Genomic DNA, 14,569 nt, shown 5'->3' on the forward strand with positions numbered 1-14,569 from the left:
AACAATTGGGCACAAAGCCAGTCCCTTAACTGAACTACTAACCTTCCCCCCCCCCCCGCACCTTTTGCCACAGTGAGTGACCAGGTTGCAGATGTGGCAATAGCTCTGGTGATGGCAGCCGGAGATTTGCAGTCTCGGTAAAAAGAAAGAAGGAAAGAAAGAAAGAAAAGTGGAAGATGAAGTACCACAGGACAACTGGGCCCGTAATCATGGATAAGCACATGAGATATAAATTGGTCTGGGTTTGCTAGTAAGGTTTTACAAATACTTCAGACTGTTGAGGACCACAGCAACTCCATTGGCTTAGGAGAGTTTCATAGACAGTTATGCAGTTTAATTGACAGAGAGAACACTGAAATCACATTAAACCGAAATCTGGAAAGAACACCATTGTAACCTACTAGCATGAGAGAGGAAAGATAAGCTATGAGTTGTGGATCAAATATTGAACTGACCTCATTTTTCAGGCACTTTAATTCACCAATTTTACAACCTACATTTAAACTGATTCAAATGGTCTATCCATTTCCTGGCTTCTGAAACTTTCTACATTTTCCCTTAAGAAACTATAAATTTCAGGCACATTTGCACCATACATTTAAAGCAGCATCATGCCACTTTAAACAGTTATGAGAAGAGCCTTCTGGATGAGACCAATGACACGTCTAGTCCAGTATCCCGTCCTCACAGCCAGATGCCTGTGGGGGATCCCACAAACATGACCAGAGCACAAGACCAGCAGTTTCTAGTAACTAATATTTTCCCTGGGTGAGGCTCAACCATTAGACTCTGCGTGTACTGATCCCTGCGTTGTCCCCAAATACTGGAAACCTGACTGCATAATTTGTGGTCATGGCTTCACTAAAGAAACTTGGGAAATGTAGTTTTTTAAGGGTGCTGAGTGTAGTTAGGATCAGCGGCATAGCTAGCCACTCGGGTGCCAGGTGCGGTACGCACCTCCAGCAGCCAGGGGTGGGGCGCGCTGCATGGAGCCTCTCTGCCACCTTCCCCTCAGCTGTAGGGCGGCTGAGGGAGAGGCGGTGGGCAGGTGCAAGTCCAACGCTGCCATTTTAGGCAGCGTGGAGCCTACAGGCGCCTAAGCCACCACGTCACTCCCAGGAGAGTCGCGTGGCTTGGGCACGCTGTAGGCCCCTGCGGTGTGGTGCCCAGTGCCAGCCGTGTTTTGTAACCTTTGTGGATAGAACTAGAAAGTTTTGTGAGCTTAATTACAAAAAAACCCCACAACTTAAAATTTTTGTCATTTTGTTACCCCCCCCCCTCAGTGATGACACTTGGGGTGACCCGCACCCCCTTCCCCCGCCACTGGCTAGGATATGTCTTTTGCCCTCACAGGACTAAAATTCCCAGAATTCCCCAGGAAGAGAGAGGGGTTGTTAAACCACTCTGAGAATTGTAGCTCTGTGGGGAAATTGGGGTCACTTAACAACTCTTAGCACTTTTAGCAAACAACAGTTGCCAGAATTCTTTGGGGGAAGCTATGAGTTATCAAAGTGATGTGGTAACTGCTTTAAATGTACAGTGCAGGTATAGCTTCTTAAAAGGTATCTCCCTACACACATATTATCTCCACTTTCTGAACAAAATTAGAATGGAATAATAGAATCATAGAATCTTAGCGTTGGAAGGCACCCAAGGGTCATCTAGTCCAACCCCCTGCAACACAGAAATCACAGTTAAAGCATCCATGACAGATGGCCATCCAACCTCTGCCTAAAAACCTACAAGGAAGGAGAGTCCACAACCTCCCAAGGGAGACTGTTCCACTGTCGAACAGCTCTTACTGTCAAAGCTCTTGCTATTTGTAAATTTACGTCTTTTTATGGTCACAGAACATGAGATTAATTTTGCAGCTCTAAGTACAAAACCTAGTGACAAACCTTTTTGCCAGAGTGGGACCTATTTGATTGAGCAAAATGCATTGTTAATGTGTTATTTCTTCCCTCCGTGTATGTGGGTATTGTGCTTTGAATTGCAGTTTGCTCTGAGGTAATTTTCTATAAAGACAGAAAATAACAGAGGTTCTTCACTCACTATTCACCCACTCCCTGAGACTTGGTTCAAACCAGTACTCCCCATCTTGGCATCCAGCAAACTGTTGCTGTTTGCTTAGCCCGACTTGTCACGGCTGTCACACCAGAGCCTGTGGGGCTGAATTGCTCTAGCATGATTCTGTTTCTGCCCAAGTATAGAAATTCTGCATAGAAACCCCCCTGCCAATTTGCCAGGTGTTAGAATGAGTACAGGGCACAAAATGTTCTTGTCTGAGGGGCATTCAGGCTTACCGGCTGATGGTGTAGCCTTGTACCACCTTCAGTTGGTCACAACCGAAACAAAAACAATATGTTGCTGTTTATCTCCTTCCTAAAAAGTGTGCAGTTCTGGGTTCTAGCCAGCAGTTCCCTCTAAGCAGAACATTCTTCTCGTCCATTGCTACCCCTCCTCAGGTGCCTTTTTTTCACCTGTCACTCCCATGGACACAAAACAGGTTCAGTCCTCATTAGCCTGTTTTTTGAGGAGGAGGGTTCCCCTGATATAGTTTTTCATGGGTGGTTTTTTTTTAGTGCTACAAACCATACTTTTCCCTTTGAGCATAGCATTTGGTCCTGTTGGCCGTCACCAGCTGAGTTTGCTATAGGAGGCAGGGTTTCCCCAATAGGCACTAGAGTACTGTAAGTTGAAGAACCGCCTGTACTGTGGATCCATAGAACTACACTATCACTTCAGTCAATTTACTTTGCCATGTTTTCCCAGTAATGATTGCTTTGTCATGCGATGGTCGAGTCTTCCATCAGGTGACAGCAGTCCACATTCTGAGAATTGCATGCACAAACTAAGTTTTTATTACACATTAAATAGCAACCAATGGCTTATCTCAGTGTATCCTTACTTAAGGTATTTAGGTTATGTATCAATCCATTTTTTTGTCTTTGCCATTTATTGCAAAGAGTTAGCCATTTTCTTCTTTAGCCAGTATAAATTGTCGTTGTAAACATGCATATGCTTATGATATGTACATGCAGTATTTTCGCTGTAATCTGAATCTTTTTAAAAAAATAACACACACACACCCCGCACATACTACTAGACCACATTAAATGTTTATAGAATAATCATAAAATTATACTGAGGATTTTTATAGATTTTGAATAGGCAAACCTTATCAAATATTTAGAATCAGTTAAGATCCTCGTGCTCTACAATTTGGAAGCAAAGATAAAGTAATTGATAATATCTTATTTGTTTTCCCAAATTGGATGTTTTGAAGTTTGATCTTTCAGCAGCAGGCCAAGTTTGTATTTTCAGTTGTAGAAATTGTGGAATTATATTTGGAGTGTTTGTAAATCTGGATAGCATCTGTTGCAGTGAATGAACGTGAATGAAATAATATACCCAAGAGTGGATATCTAGATGAAAAATACATGAGATAATTTGGGCATTGAAGCTGTACCTTCTGCTTTATGAAGTTGGTTTGGAATTGGGATATTTGAAAGTAATCATCATCAGGGTATTTAGTGCTGTTCTGTCCTGAAAATAGGAGTGTGTTTTTGTTTTTTTAAAGGTACCTTAATATAACAGACATCTGAAAATCCTACTAATAGGCATATAGGGTTGCTGCTCTGTATAGGGTTTCTAGTATGTGCAGCAGTGTCTGCTGTAAGTGGTATATTACTTTAGAAGGGTACAAAAAGGCATTTCAGTGCACAAGACAACACTGCCTGTGGAAGTGTACCCAGACAACCTTTGCGTCCATTTATCAAAGCACTCTGCTTCCATTTCATGGCAGGTGGCACAGTAAATAGTAGAGGGGTGAAGGTTATTTTGTACTCAGACAATTTCATTAAATGAAATGATTTTAAAGAACAACAACAGCGAAGAAATGTGCACTCTAAAGTGCAGGGCAAAAAAATCTTAGTCTCAATTAGGAAGTACTAAACTTAGAAAAAAAATCACAAATCCTAGAGATTTCATATTATATTTGTCCTATAAAATATGATACATGAAGAGCTGAAAATCTTTTAAAATATAATCTTTCACTTGGTAAATGCCTGCCCACATACAGATTAAAGTTGAGTTTTAAAAGTTTTAAAAACTCAATTTAAGTTAAGATTTGAAAGTTTCTTAGAAACTTCATTTAGTACAAATGTTCAAAGCATAAAAAGAAATTAAAGTAGATAACAATCAATAAGATGGAACCATTTAATAGGATGGATAAATTTGGAGGACCAACAGTGTCTTAATCTGGACAGCTAACATTTTGTTGCTGATAGCTGAAGCAAAACCTTGAGAGTCTGTAATAGTTTTGCACAACTAATTTGTCAGTAACAATTATCTGTTCTATAGATCCAGAAATGCAAAGACATGCATACGTAGTACCTTTTTGGATTTATAGTAATTAGAGACAATAAAATGGATCTCATCAGCACATACAGTTTTAAGGAAGTGACAAATTACGAGAACTTACATCTTTCATCTACCACATTTTCTGGCGGTATAGACTTACATAAATTCCTACTCTGATCCTATTTTGAGAACTTGGCTATCACCTGGAAAGTAAATCTAAGTATTAATAGGGTGCAGAGCTGTATGTGTACCTTTCTCAATTTTCATTGCACTATCCCAACCAAAGAGCCTCCAAGATGATTACGCTATGAAGCCAAGAATCCACTCACATTTACACCAGTCTTGTGACCATGTCACTTCACTCAGTCGAAACCATTATTGCTTTGTAACACTACATAGGTGCTTTCAAGATGACTGAACACTAATTGGTAACACTTGACCACATTTAATAATCCCCCCTCCACCTATTCTGCGTAGATCCAATTCGGATGTTTCTGAGAAGGTACGGCAATAACCAAAAACACACACCCTTGTATCTGTGTTCCATAGAACCTTGAGAACACTTGGAAATTCTGATCGCTTGGAAACACTGACCTCTTTTTTTTACTATCTTTGCTAATGATGTCCAGACATCAGATGCTGGGGTTGCTGTTGTGGGAAATAACATTTGGATGCTATGATCACCTGTTAGCAAGGCTACATGGAACAAGACTATGGAGGAGGAAGAATGTCACTTGCCTTGTGCATGTATTCTTTCTCTCTCTCCAAATAATAGATTTTAATAATTATAATAATAGTGTTGTGGAAGCAGATCATGAAGTGGTTCACACACCACTGTAATGTCTGGATTGGATCAAAGAATGGTAACATATGAGGACTTAATATGTTCTTCCAAAGATAGCTTTAAAAGAGCCTCTATTGGTGAGTGTAAGAACATCCAGTTGTGGCTTTGAGAAACGTGCAGCTTAATCTGTACTGAAATGTATTTATTCTCAATTAATATATTTAAATAAGGATTAATTAACTTGCAGTTAATACTATTGTAGCATTCTCATAAATATAAAAAGGTAAAAGGACCCCTGACCATTAGGTCCAGTCGTGACCAATTCTGGGGTTGCGGCGCTCATCTCGCTTTATTGGCCGAGGGAACCGGCTTACAGCTTCCAGGTCATGTGGCTAGCATGACTAAGCCGCTTCTGGCGAACCAGAGCAGCGCACGGAAATGCTGTTTACCTTCCTGCCGTTTACCTTCCTATTTATCTACTTGCACTTTGACGTGCTTTTGAATTGCTAGGTTGGCAGGAGCAGGGACCGAGCAATGGGAGCTCACCCCATTTCGGGGATTCGAACCGCCGACCTTCTGATTGGCAAGTCCTAGGTTCTGTTGTTTAACCCACAGTGCCACCCGTGTCCCTCTCATAAATATACATGGGTGAAAATGAACTCTCTAATATGGTTGCCTTAGAGGGCAATCCAAACCCTGACCACCAGGGTCAGGGCTCAGTAGCCACATCCATACCTCTACTGTTGCAGAAACCAGGATGGAAGGTGGGGAACAAGGAAAAATGACCCATTGCTGTTCCAGCTCCTTGGCTCACCAGCCAAGGTAGTGAAGAGACCTGGATCAGGCCCATTGCCAGCAAGTACTGTGCCCACAAACAGCCTGTTTTGAGGCTTTCTACTGGCAATAGCTTTCACCTGTCTGCCGTTTAGCTGGGTGCATTTGGTTTCCTTCACCAACACAGCCAGAGCAGAGGGACACCGTACCCCATTTGCTTTATTGCCAGGTTCATCAGATACAGATAAATATTGAAGTCAGCTACCAGGTTAGTTATAAAAACTCTACATTTGGGACTTTTTATTACTGGCAATTCATGTACACTGAACAACTTGTAAATGTAGAACTCACTTTTGACAAATCCATGGCATTCTCTAAATTCAATTCCCTATTAATTAAACCATTTTCCCCGCAAACAAATGCCATCTGGGGAAGGGGCATTTGAGTTCTCCCATGCCAAATATGCTACTGAGGGAAAGGGCTTTGAATCTCTCTAACAACAAAATTTCTGCACTTTCCCCCCAAATGTTCCCAAGATTGAGACAAATCAAGAAGGAGCAAGGATCAAGTAGATTAAAATAGTGCAGGAGGGGCAGAGGTTCATGAGACCACAGAATGCTTTTAAGGTGCCAGTACAAAACGCTTCTGGAGAAAATATGGTTTTCCATTGATCCCAGGCACTGATCCCTGACTCCAATCAAGACAGATACACACACACATATTTAAGCTTCTGCTTTCAAATGTCTGTGTCTCCGTTGAAACCTCCCTCCCTCCTGCCTTCCTTCCTTGCTTTTGAAAATCCATAAACCAGAACATTGCTTTTATCTTGGTGGGAAGGTGACGGGGTTCATTTTGTTGTCTGCACCAGGAGATGGCATTTAAAACCACATACGAGTTTAGTTTCGAGCTTTCTTCCTTCTGTAAATGTGCACAGTTATGATTCTGTAAAGCTAAAATAAACAAGACAACTCATCCTTTCATTTTGCAGTTGTTTCTACATAGAATTACGTTTTTCTAGCTTTCTAGAGTTTTGCAGGTCCGAGTTATCTGATGTACTTTTGATCCTCAAGAGTTTGACACTGATTTTCAGTAGGGCACGCTGAGGTTGAACCGAGGACTGTACCTCATCCAGATGATTTACTCATAACAAACCTTGCCTTCTGGCACTTGTATCACAGCTGAATACTGTTAAACTGGATTCATCATTTCATTTGTTTCTGACTGCTCTATAATGTTTACATATCTTGCATATTAGTTTAAATCTTGCAGGGAGTACTGACTGAGGTTAAATCCTCCCACACAGAGTTCTTTTTCATTTCTTCATCTCGCTAGAAAGCGTTGAACTTTTATAAGAGTTGAAATACTCTGAACCAAAAAGAGAGAGAAATCCTTGGGATAATTCAGTGGTTGAAAAGGGTTTGCATACAACCTCAATGGCAACAATGCCTCTCTCCATTTAACGGATAGAAATCTTCCTGCTAAAACAGTTGATGCTAATTGGTGATCAGATAATCCAAGGGTGCCTATGAGCGACTCATTATGAAACAATATTGTACTGTTCTTGTGGCTGTAAGTGCAGTGGCTTTGATCCAGCAATTCCTAATGTGTGTGTGTGTTCTTCCAAGGTGGCAGTAGAGAACCTTTGACCATTTGGCCCATTTCAGCCAAGTCATGCCCACCTGGCCTGCACCTGATGTCATATTATGTCAAGTGCAGAGCCGATCAAGCCGTGACTCAGCCAAAAGGGGATTTGTGAATGCCAGTGATTAGCTGATTGCCCGGATTTTGTGGGTTGTACCTTTGCTCTCACAGCTTGATTTTAAACTGTTCAGACAAAACTGGCGTCATTGTGACAAAATGGGTCATCTAACATCAAATTTGGCTGCTGGGGGTAATGATCTGGCCTACTGGTGAAATCCAGTTCCCCAGAGTTTCTCAGCTATCTTCAAACAGAAGATGACTGGTAGATACATACACTTGACCTGGAATCTTCCACTTCATAAAAGATAGTGGATCACGCCAAATGTCTTGAACACTTTCTTGTTGAAGCAATGGTTGCCATTTCTTATTACCTTTAATAAAGAAAGATCCAGCATAGAACTTGGTTTTGCTCTAAGACCTTATGAGTTTCTCTATCACTGACCAACAGAGATGAAATGGCAGCACAAGGAACCAGCTGTAGGGTTTCTCAATCATCATGCTCTTTCTTGTGAACCAGTGATAACTAGGATTATGCTAGTGGTGTGGGAATACATTCCTGCATGGGAGAGAACCTTATTGTTGGAAATAACGTAGTCCCTGCGAGATGTACATTAGCCATAGTCTTGCCACCACCAGCTCTTCTTCCACTGCATTGTGGAATAGTAGTAAAAGGTTAACTCTTTACTCATTAACGGGTTGGGGAAGGGAAAAGAAAAATAGAAATGGTAAAGCTTGAGTTTTTCTGCCCTCCCCAGTTTCCGCCTTCCTCAACTGGGGATTGCAAGTTTGATCATATGTAATGTGAAATATGGGTGGGCTTGTCTAGGGCGAAGACTTAAAAGCGTGTAAGACATGGTAATTATCTGACTCTGTACTACTGACAGTGGTACCTCAGGTTACATATGCTTCAGGTTATAGACTCCGCTAAACCAAAAATAGTGTTTCAGGTTAAGAACTTTGCTTCAGGATGAGAACAGAGTCAGAAGTTACTACTGACCCACTCCTACTAGCACAATAATCAGATAATGATCCAGTGCTGTTTCATAAAAGTGTCCTCTGTTTGAGCCTGTTAACATGTTTCCTTGTCAGTGGAATTGAAGCAACTCCTAGGCTGCTACTTCACGTATTTACTATTTAATTCCCTAACTTGCACAAATTATTGACCTCAGATTAGACAGACATTGGCTCTTTATAATAGACAACCAGACTGCAGCTGGTACATGGCTGGGGTTGAATATTTATTGAATCACTTTTCATGTTTGTTTAAAATAGTGGCAAGAAAGAAACCAGGAGCCAATTACTCAGACTTCATATCACCACCTGTTAAATACCTTATCCCTTGTTTTTTAATTGAAGCGGTGGATGAGGGAAATCTTGCTATCTGCCCCCACCCAATCCCAAAATACACTTTTTCCTGGAGATTGTAAAATCTCTTGGAACCATTGGTAGTCTTAATTTTACTGGGTGAAAGATTTAACATAAATTTGAATTACTTCTACTTCGATATTTATGTGCATTTTAACTTGCTAAGCTACAAATACCCCTAAATGCCCTCAAAGTACACTGTAGATGTCAGAAGCAGGAAGAGGTAAGGCTGATTGAGTTTGTTAGGCTGAGTAGCAAATTGCATCTTTGTCTTACTGTAAAATAGTAGCAATTTAAAGACCTAGATCTAATGTAATTTCAGCCTTTATTCTGCTGCTTTCTGGGATTCTCCTTCTCAGGTAACAGTGAACATGAATAAAGTGTGCAAATACAGTGGTACCTCAGGTTACATATGCTTCAGGTTATAGACTCCGCTAACCCAAAAATAGTGTTTCAGGTTAAGAACTTTGCTTCAGGATGAGAACAGAAATTGTGCTCTGGCAGCACGGCAGCAGCAGGAGGCCCCATTAGCTAAAGTGGTGCTTCAGGTTAAGAACAGTTTCAGGTTAAGTACGGACCTCTGGAATGAATTAAGTACTTAACCTGAGGTACCACTGTAGGCCACAAAATATTGTACAAATAATATTGTAATATCAGTTACTCTTTAAGGACATGCATTTATCTCTTTCTGACTGGGCAGATCCTCAGTGAAAGTGATCACATATTGTGGGAAAGGGAAATCTGGGGTGAGTGGGTGTATCTGAAACTCTGGAGTGATTTACTGGAAAGAGCAAATGGCCCTCAGCCAGATCCCAGAACCTCCTTTTATCCCTGTAGATTTTCTGGGAGAAGGACAAAATGATCCCTAGTGAAGAATAAAATGTCCACACCCATTGTCTGTGCCCAAAGATGTATTGATGTGCAAATCTTAATTGCGCCACACGTTTGTTGATAGTTTTTTGGAATGCATACAAATGGTATTTCAGTTGTAAGATGATATGAACATCTAAGTGTGTAACTAGAGCCAAGCTAGGGAGACGGAAATATCCTGTCCTGGCAAATTCTTGTGGGTATCCTCTAAAATACCAAGCCTGGCTGGAGATATTCAAAACCTGATGGTTTCCCAGAAGTACCAGTTAGTCTTTTAATTGGACTTTCCCTTTGAGTGCTGGCAGAGGCACAAGGTAGCTTTGGGAACAGTGCAATAATAATTTATGGAATGTGGTTAAATAATGGAGTAGGACACATAATATTTAGACCTTCCTGAAACTGCTCAGAAAACACATTTTAGATTCATATTTACAGCCACTGTCCCTAAGCATAACTGGAAGGAGGGTTTCATTTTTTTAAAATAATAATTAAAAAATCCAGTTTCAGGAAAGGTACAGTATTACCTTTTGAAATAATTGCAGGAACTCTTTCTGTTCCGTTTTCAAAGTTAAGTAAGTAGAAAGTCAATGTTTCAAAGACAGCTTCTGACATTGGTGCCAATTTTAACAAAATATGGGGGGAACTGGGCTAGCTTTAGTAGTGAGTCAGTATCTTTATGCCTCTAACTTCATGCCCAGTTTATTATTTATTTGCTGCTGCCACAGAAGTTGTCCAGATAAGTTTATTTCCTCAGATGCTTTTTTCCACATGTTTTGCCATCATGTTTTCTTCCCTGTTGATGCTGATCATGCTGCTTCATGGTAACTGCCACCACGAGGAGCCAATTACATAGGTAGATAGTGTTTAACACAGGCATAGGCAAACTCGGCCCTCCAGATGTTTTGGGACTACAGCTCCCATGATCCCTAGCTAACAGGATCAGTGGCCAGGGATGGTGGGAATTGCAGTCCGAAAAGGAGGGCTTTTGCCTATGCCTGGTTTAACATGAACATGATGTGTGTGAAACTTTTAAGTATCTGGATTTTAATTTCCCTCTTCAGATAAGCAAGTCCCCTGTGTTTGTCCCTGGAGTTTGGGGGCCCTATGACTCAGCTATGGTGCAAGGATTCTGGCTAAACGAGGGAGGCCAGAGTGCTACAGGAAAGCTGGTGAGTTTGGCTTTCTCTTCACAGTAAAGAGTCTGAGTTAAAAAAGAATCGCCGCTAAGCTCCAAATGTGTTGGGAGCTAGTGGGATCGTATGAACTGCAATGGGAATCCCAGTAATTCTGATAAAGCTACAAGCTAGCTGGAGCTAGTTGTGATAAGGGAACGTGTCCGTTCAAATCTTATAATCATCCAATCACCTAGAACTGATGCATTACTGGTAATTATAGAAGTTATAATGTTGGTTCCTCATAAGCCATGGGAAGCTTTGTCCATGTTATCATGGTATGTCCTTCTGATTCTCAACAGAAGATTGAGGCAAAATAGCCTCTTCTCCCTACATCAGGAGATAAAGGAGCCAGAACAAATACTTGTATAGTTATTAACTTTTTAAAAACCTGAGACATAAACTATTTAAAATAAAAGCATGAAAGTGCCCATGGGCCGCAGTTCCACCCATCCTATTCTAATCATTATTTTGCTCGGACTGTTCTGTTGGTAATGAACGTGCGCTAGGCTTTCTTACCAGGAGAGTTGCTGAGGTCAAAGGGTATGCATTAAAAATGGGTCATTTTAGATGGGGATGGGGGGCAGTTATATGTTAGTTTAATTACCTGCCTGCTTACCTTGTGCTTAGTGGAACTGAGTGGGGCAGAATTTCCAGCACTTTTAATCTGGAGAGTTGTGGTGGTTGTTGTTGCTTTTGTGTGTGTGTCAATTGGCACACACATTTATGTTTGATAGTAAGGGAGTGTGTCCTGGAATGCGGAGCAAAGCTAGCCCGTTCTTAGGCATAGCGTCTCATTTCTCCAGCAGTAGGTGTGCAAGTCCCTGCTTGCGCTGTATATGCTGCTGTAGCTTGGACTGGCGCATAGGATGAAGCAAGCCAGAAGTTAATTTCTGTGCGCATCTTTTGAATGCATAGTTGCAAGAAAACCATGAAACACGTCTCTGTGATCCATGTAACTGGCTGCTAACATTGTAACTGCACACAACTCGGCAATACACACAGTATTTAGTTTTCCTTTAAGTTCACTAGAAAACCGGATTAAATACAGTTAAATTAGATTTATTTATTTTTTTTAAAAAAGTCAAGACACATGAAACTCTTACCATATATCATGGACTGATATGAACACTCATCTCTGACTTACTTTTCTTTTCCCCCCAAAGATAGAGCATGTCGTCCAAGGACACGCTGCGTTCCCAGAGCTACAGACAAAATCTGCAGCCAGGTCACCATCCTTATTTCTTCATCATTTTACAGTCTGTCTTAGAAACAGCAGTTTGGCAGCCTTCCAGAAACTAGTTCAGCTGGAATGTTCCAGCTTAGCTGGGATGTGGGTTGGGCTGCTTCTCACCATATTAAGTTGTTTCCCTTTCCAACTGGCTTTTCAACCTTCCCATTCTGGAATACAATCTTTCTTGTTTTGAACACCTGAGGACTGATTCACGTGGGCATTTCTGACGTGCTGACGTCACCAGAAGTTGACTTTTTCCAGCCATTTTGTCCTTGTAAAATACCCTTAGGAATGTTTGGGCAGTCTAGGTTTCGAGTGTTTTTCTGGAGCTGTTTACCTGGACACAAATTTTGCCTTTGCAAAATGGCTTCACGTATCAAATTGCCACCGTAGAAATCATTTCTATAGTCAGCTTTCCATCTGAGCTTTTACAAATGTAATAATAGAGGTAATGCAAGAATAAATGGTTGAAACTCTGGTCCTCTGAACATTCACCTTCAGGCTACAATACTTTTGTCCTAATGCCAAATAGTATGCCTGGCCTTTTTGCTTTGCACATCAAAGACTTCTCTAAGTCAAGATCGGGTTTCCATGTAGGACAGCATATGCACCAAACCTTAGGCAGCCTCAGGCTAGCAGAATTTCACGTTTCAAATGTGAAGGTGTTAAATTCTAGGGGTGAGGTATAACTTGAGCTACCTTGCTATTGACATTTTGCTCTAGACATGAGTAGATGTCTAGAAAAAAAGAAAGAAACAAAGGCATTACATATGTTCATCCTGTGTGGTTGTTAAGCATAAGAGAAGAAAAAGCAACAGTACAGCCATGTTAATTCTGACAGCCTATTACACTGTGGTTTACATGTTGGAAATGATTGTAGTTCTCATCCTTCTATTAATCAGTGGCCAGTCAATCATTTTGCCACGTGTCTAATTCATTTATTACTTAGAATTATATCCTTCCCTTCATCGCTTTCATGAGCCCAGAGCAGGCAACAACCATTTTAAAGCGGTAATATAATTAAACAAATTTACAATAAAACATTATATGGTTCTCTTCAGAACCATGTAACGTAATGGTGCATAGGGTTCAGTCATATAAAGGCTGTGAATAGTCAGGCCAAGTCATAGACCTTGTTCCCTGCCCAATTATTTCTGTGGACAGCCATGCCCAGAGATAAATTCAGGGGTTGGAATTCTTGCCTTGTGTTGCAAATGTAAGATCCTCTCAAGACATGTATTCCAATACAGGAAATATGAATCTCTGTGATATCTATATTTCTTAGCATAGTGAAAATAAGACAGAGAAGAAGCTCTTGCACTGCCAGCAAGTGCATTTGAGATGCTGCACTTAGTTCTGTCCAAAGATGCTGGACAGAAGTTTGTTGGTAAAGAGACTTATAGCACTTACTGTCACAGGCATGTGCTCAATTGCAGTTCTATAATGCTTTCCAGATGACTGTTCTTTAAGGATGTGAGTTTATAGTTGCAAACACAGCAAACAAGTCACATAAAATTACCATCCTTTCTCTCTATATATTACTTTGAACATCAAGTAGCTGTGTTGAATGGAAAGAAGCCAGGAGGGTCCTGAGTAGCTAAGTTTGAACATTACATCTACGGTAGATCATGTTATACCCACCTGTTAAGGCACCTATGACCACTTTTGCAAGGTTGAGTCAGACATCTTTGCTGGGGTGCATGGAGGAAATTTTAGTCAAGCTTGGAATTTGCTAATTTATCCGAGTCAGAAAGTGAAAAGCAATGGAGAATCATACTCTGGTTAGTAGTTTTTTTTTGGTAAATGATGGGGAAAGTGGCATTGTTTTGTTGATGTTGCTGTTGATGTTCCTAGTGCAACGGTGCCTTCAATGATGGTCAGGAGTGCTGCGGGCAACACTGGTCTCTGTCCCCCTTTCCTTCCCTCCCTCCTCTGATGCCTTCTCACATCTCTGCCTCCCAAAGGCTTGCATAGCTGTTTGTTGCAGCAGCCCTGGTTACAAGCTGCCCAGGCGAATGGTGCCTCTGGGGCTGGCCAAGGAGTGCTTCCCAGGTCCCTGTGGGGCAGTATGAGGAGGCACTTCTTTTGGGGGCAGAGGGGGCAGCTCAGAGACCAGGGGCAACAGCCGTGGCTGCCCAGAGGACTCCCAAGGAGAGGAGGCTGAGGGAACCCTCCACAAGGGAGGGTGTTCAAAAAGGGGAGAGGGGCTGCCGGCTCTGCAGGCAAGGGGTGACATAATTAGGCTCCTGAGCCCCACAGGGGTGCCACGGAAAGAATGTAGTTGGTCAAGGGAGCCATGGACCCAAA

General features: G+C 41.5%; 1 protein-coding gene across 1 annotated transcript in view; it reads left to right on the forward strand.

The window, feature by feature from the left end:
- Nucleotides 1-14,569, forward strand: part of FGGY (FGGY carbohydrate kinase domain containing) — a 145,964-nt gene that overhangs the window by 81,577 nt on the left and 49,818 nt on the right. Inside the window, exons 9-10 of the mRNA XM_079982128.1 lie at nt 10,918-11,025; nt 12,195-12,256. Of these exons, the coding sequence (XP_079838254.1) occupies nt 10,918-11,025; nt 12,195-12,256 (170 nt within the window). The remainder of the gene's footprint in view (nt 1-10,917; nt 11,026-12,194; nt 12,257-14,569) is intronic.

Source organism: Podarcis cretensis (genome assembly GCF_951804945.1).
Source record: "Podarcis cretensis genome assembly, chromosome: 6".
Classification (NCBI taxonomy): Eukaryota; Metazoa; Chordata; class Lepidosauria; order Squamata; family Lacertidae; genus Podarcis; species Podarcis cretensis.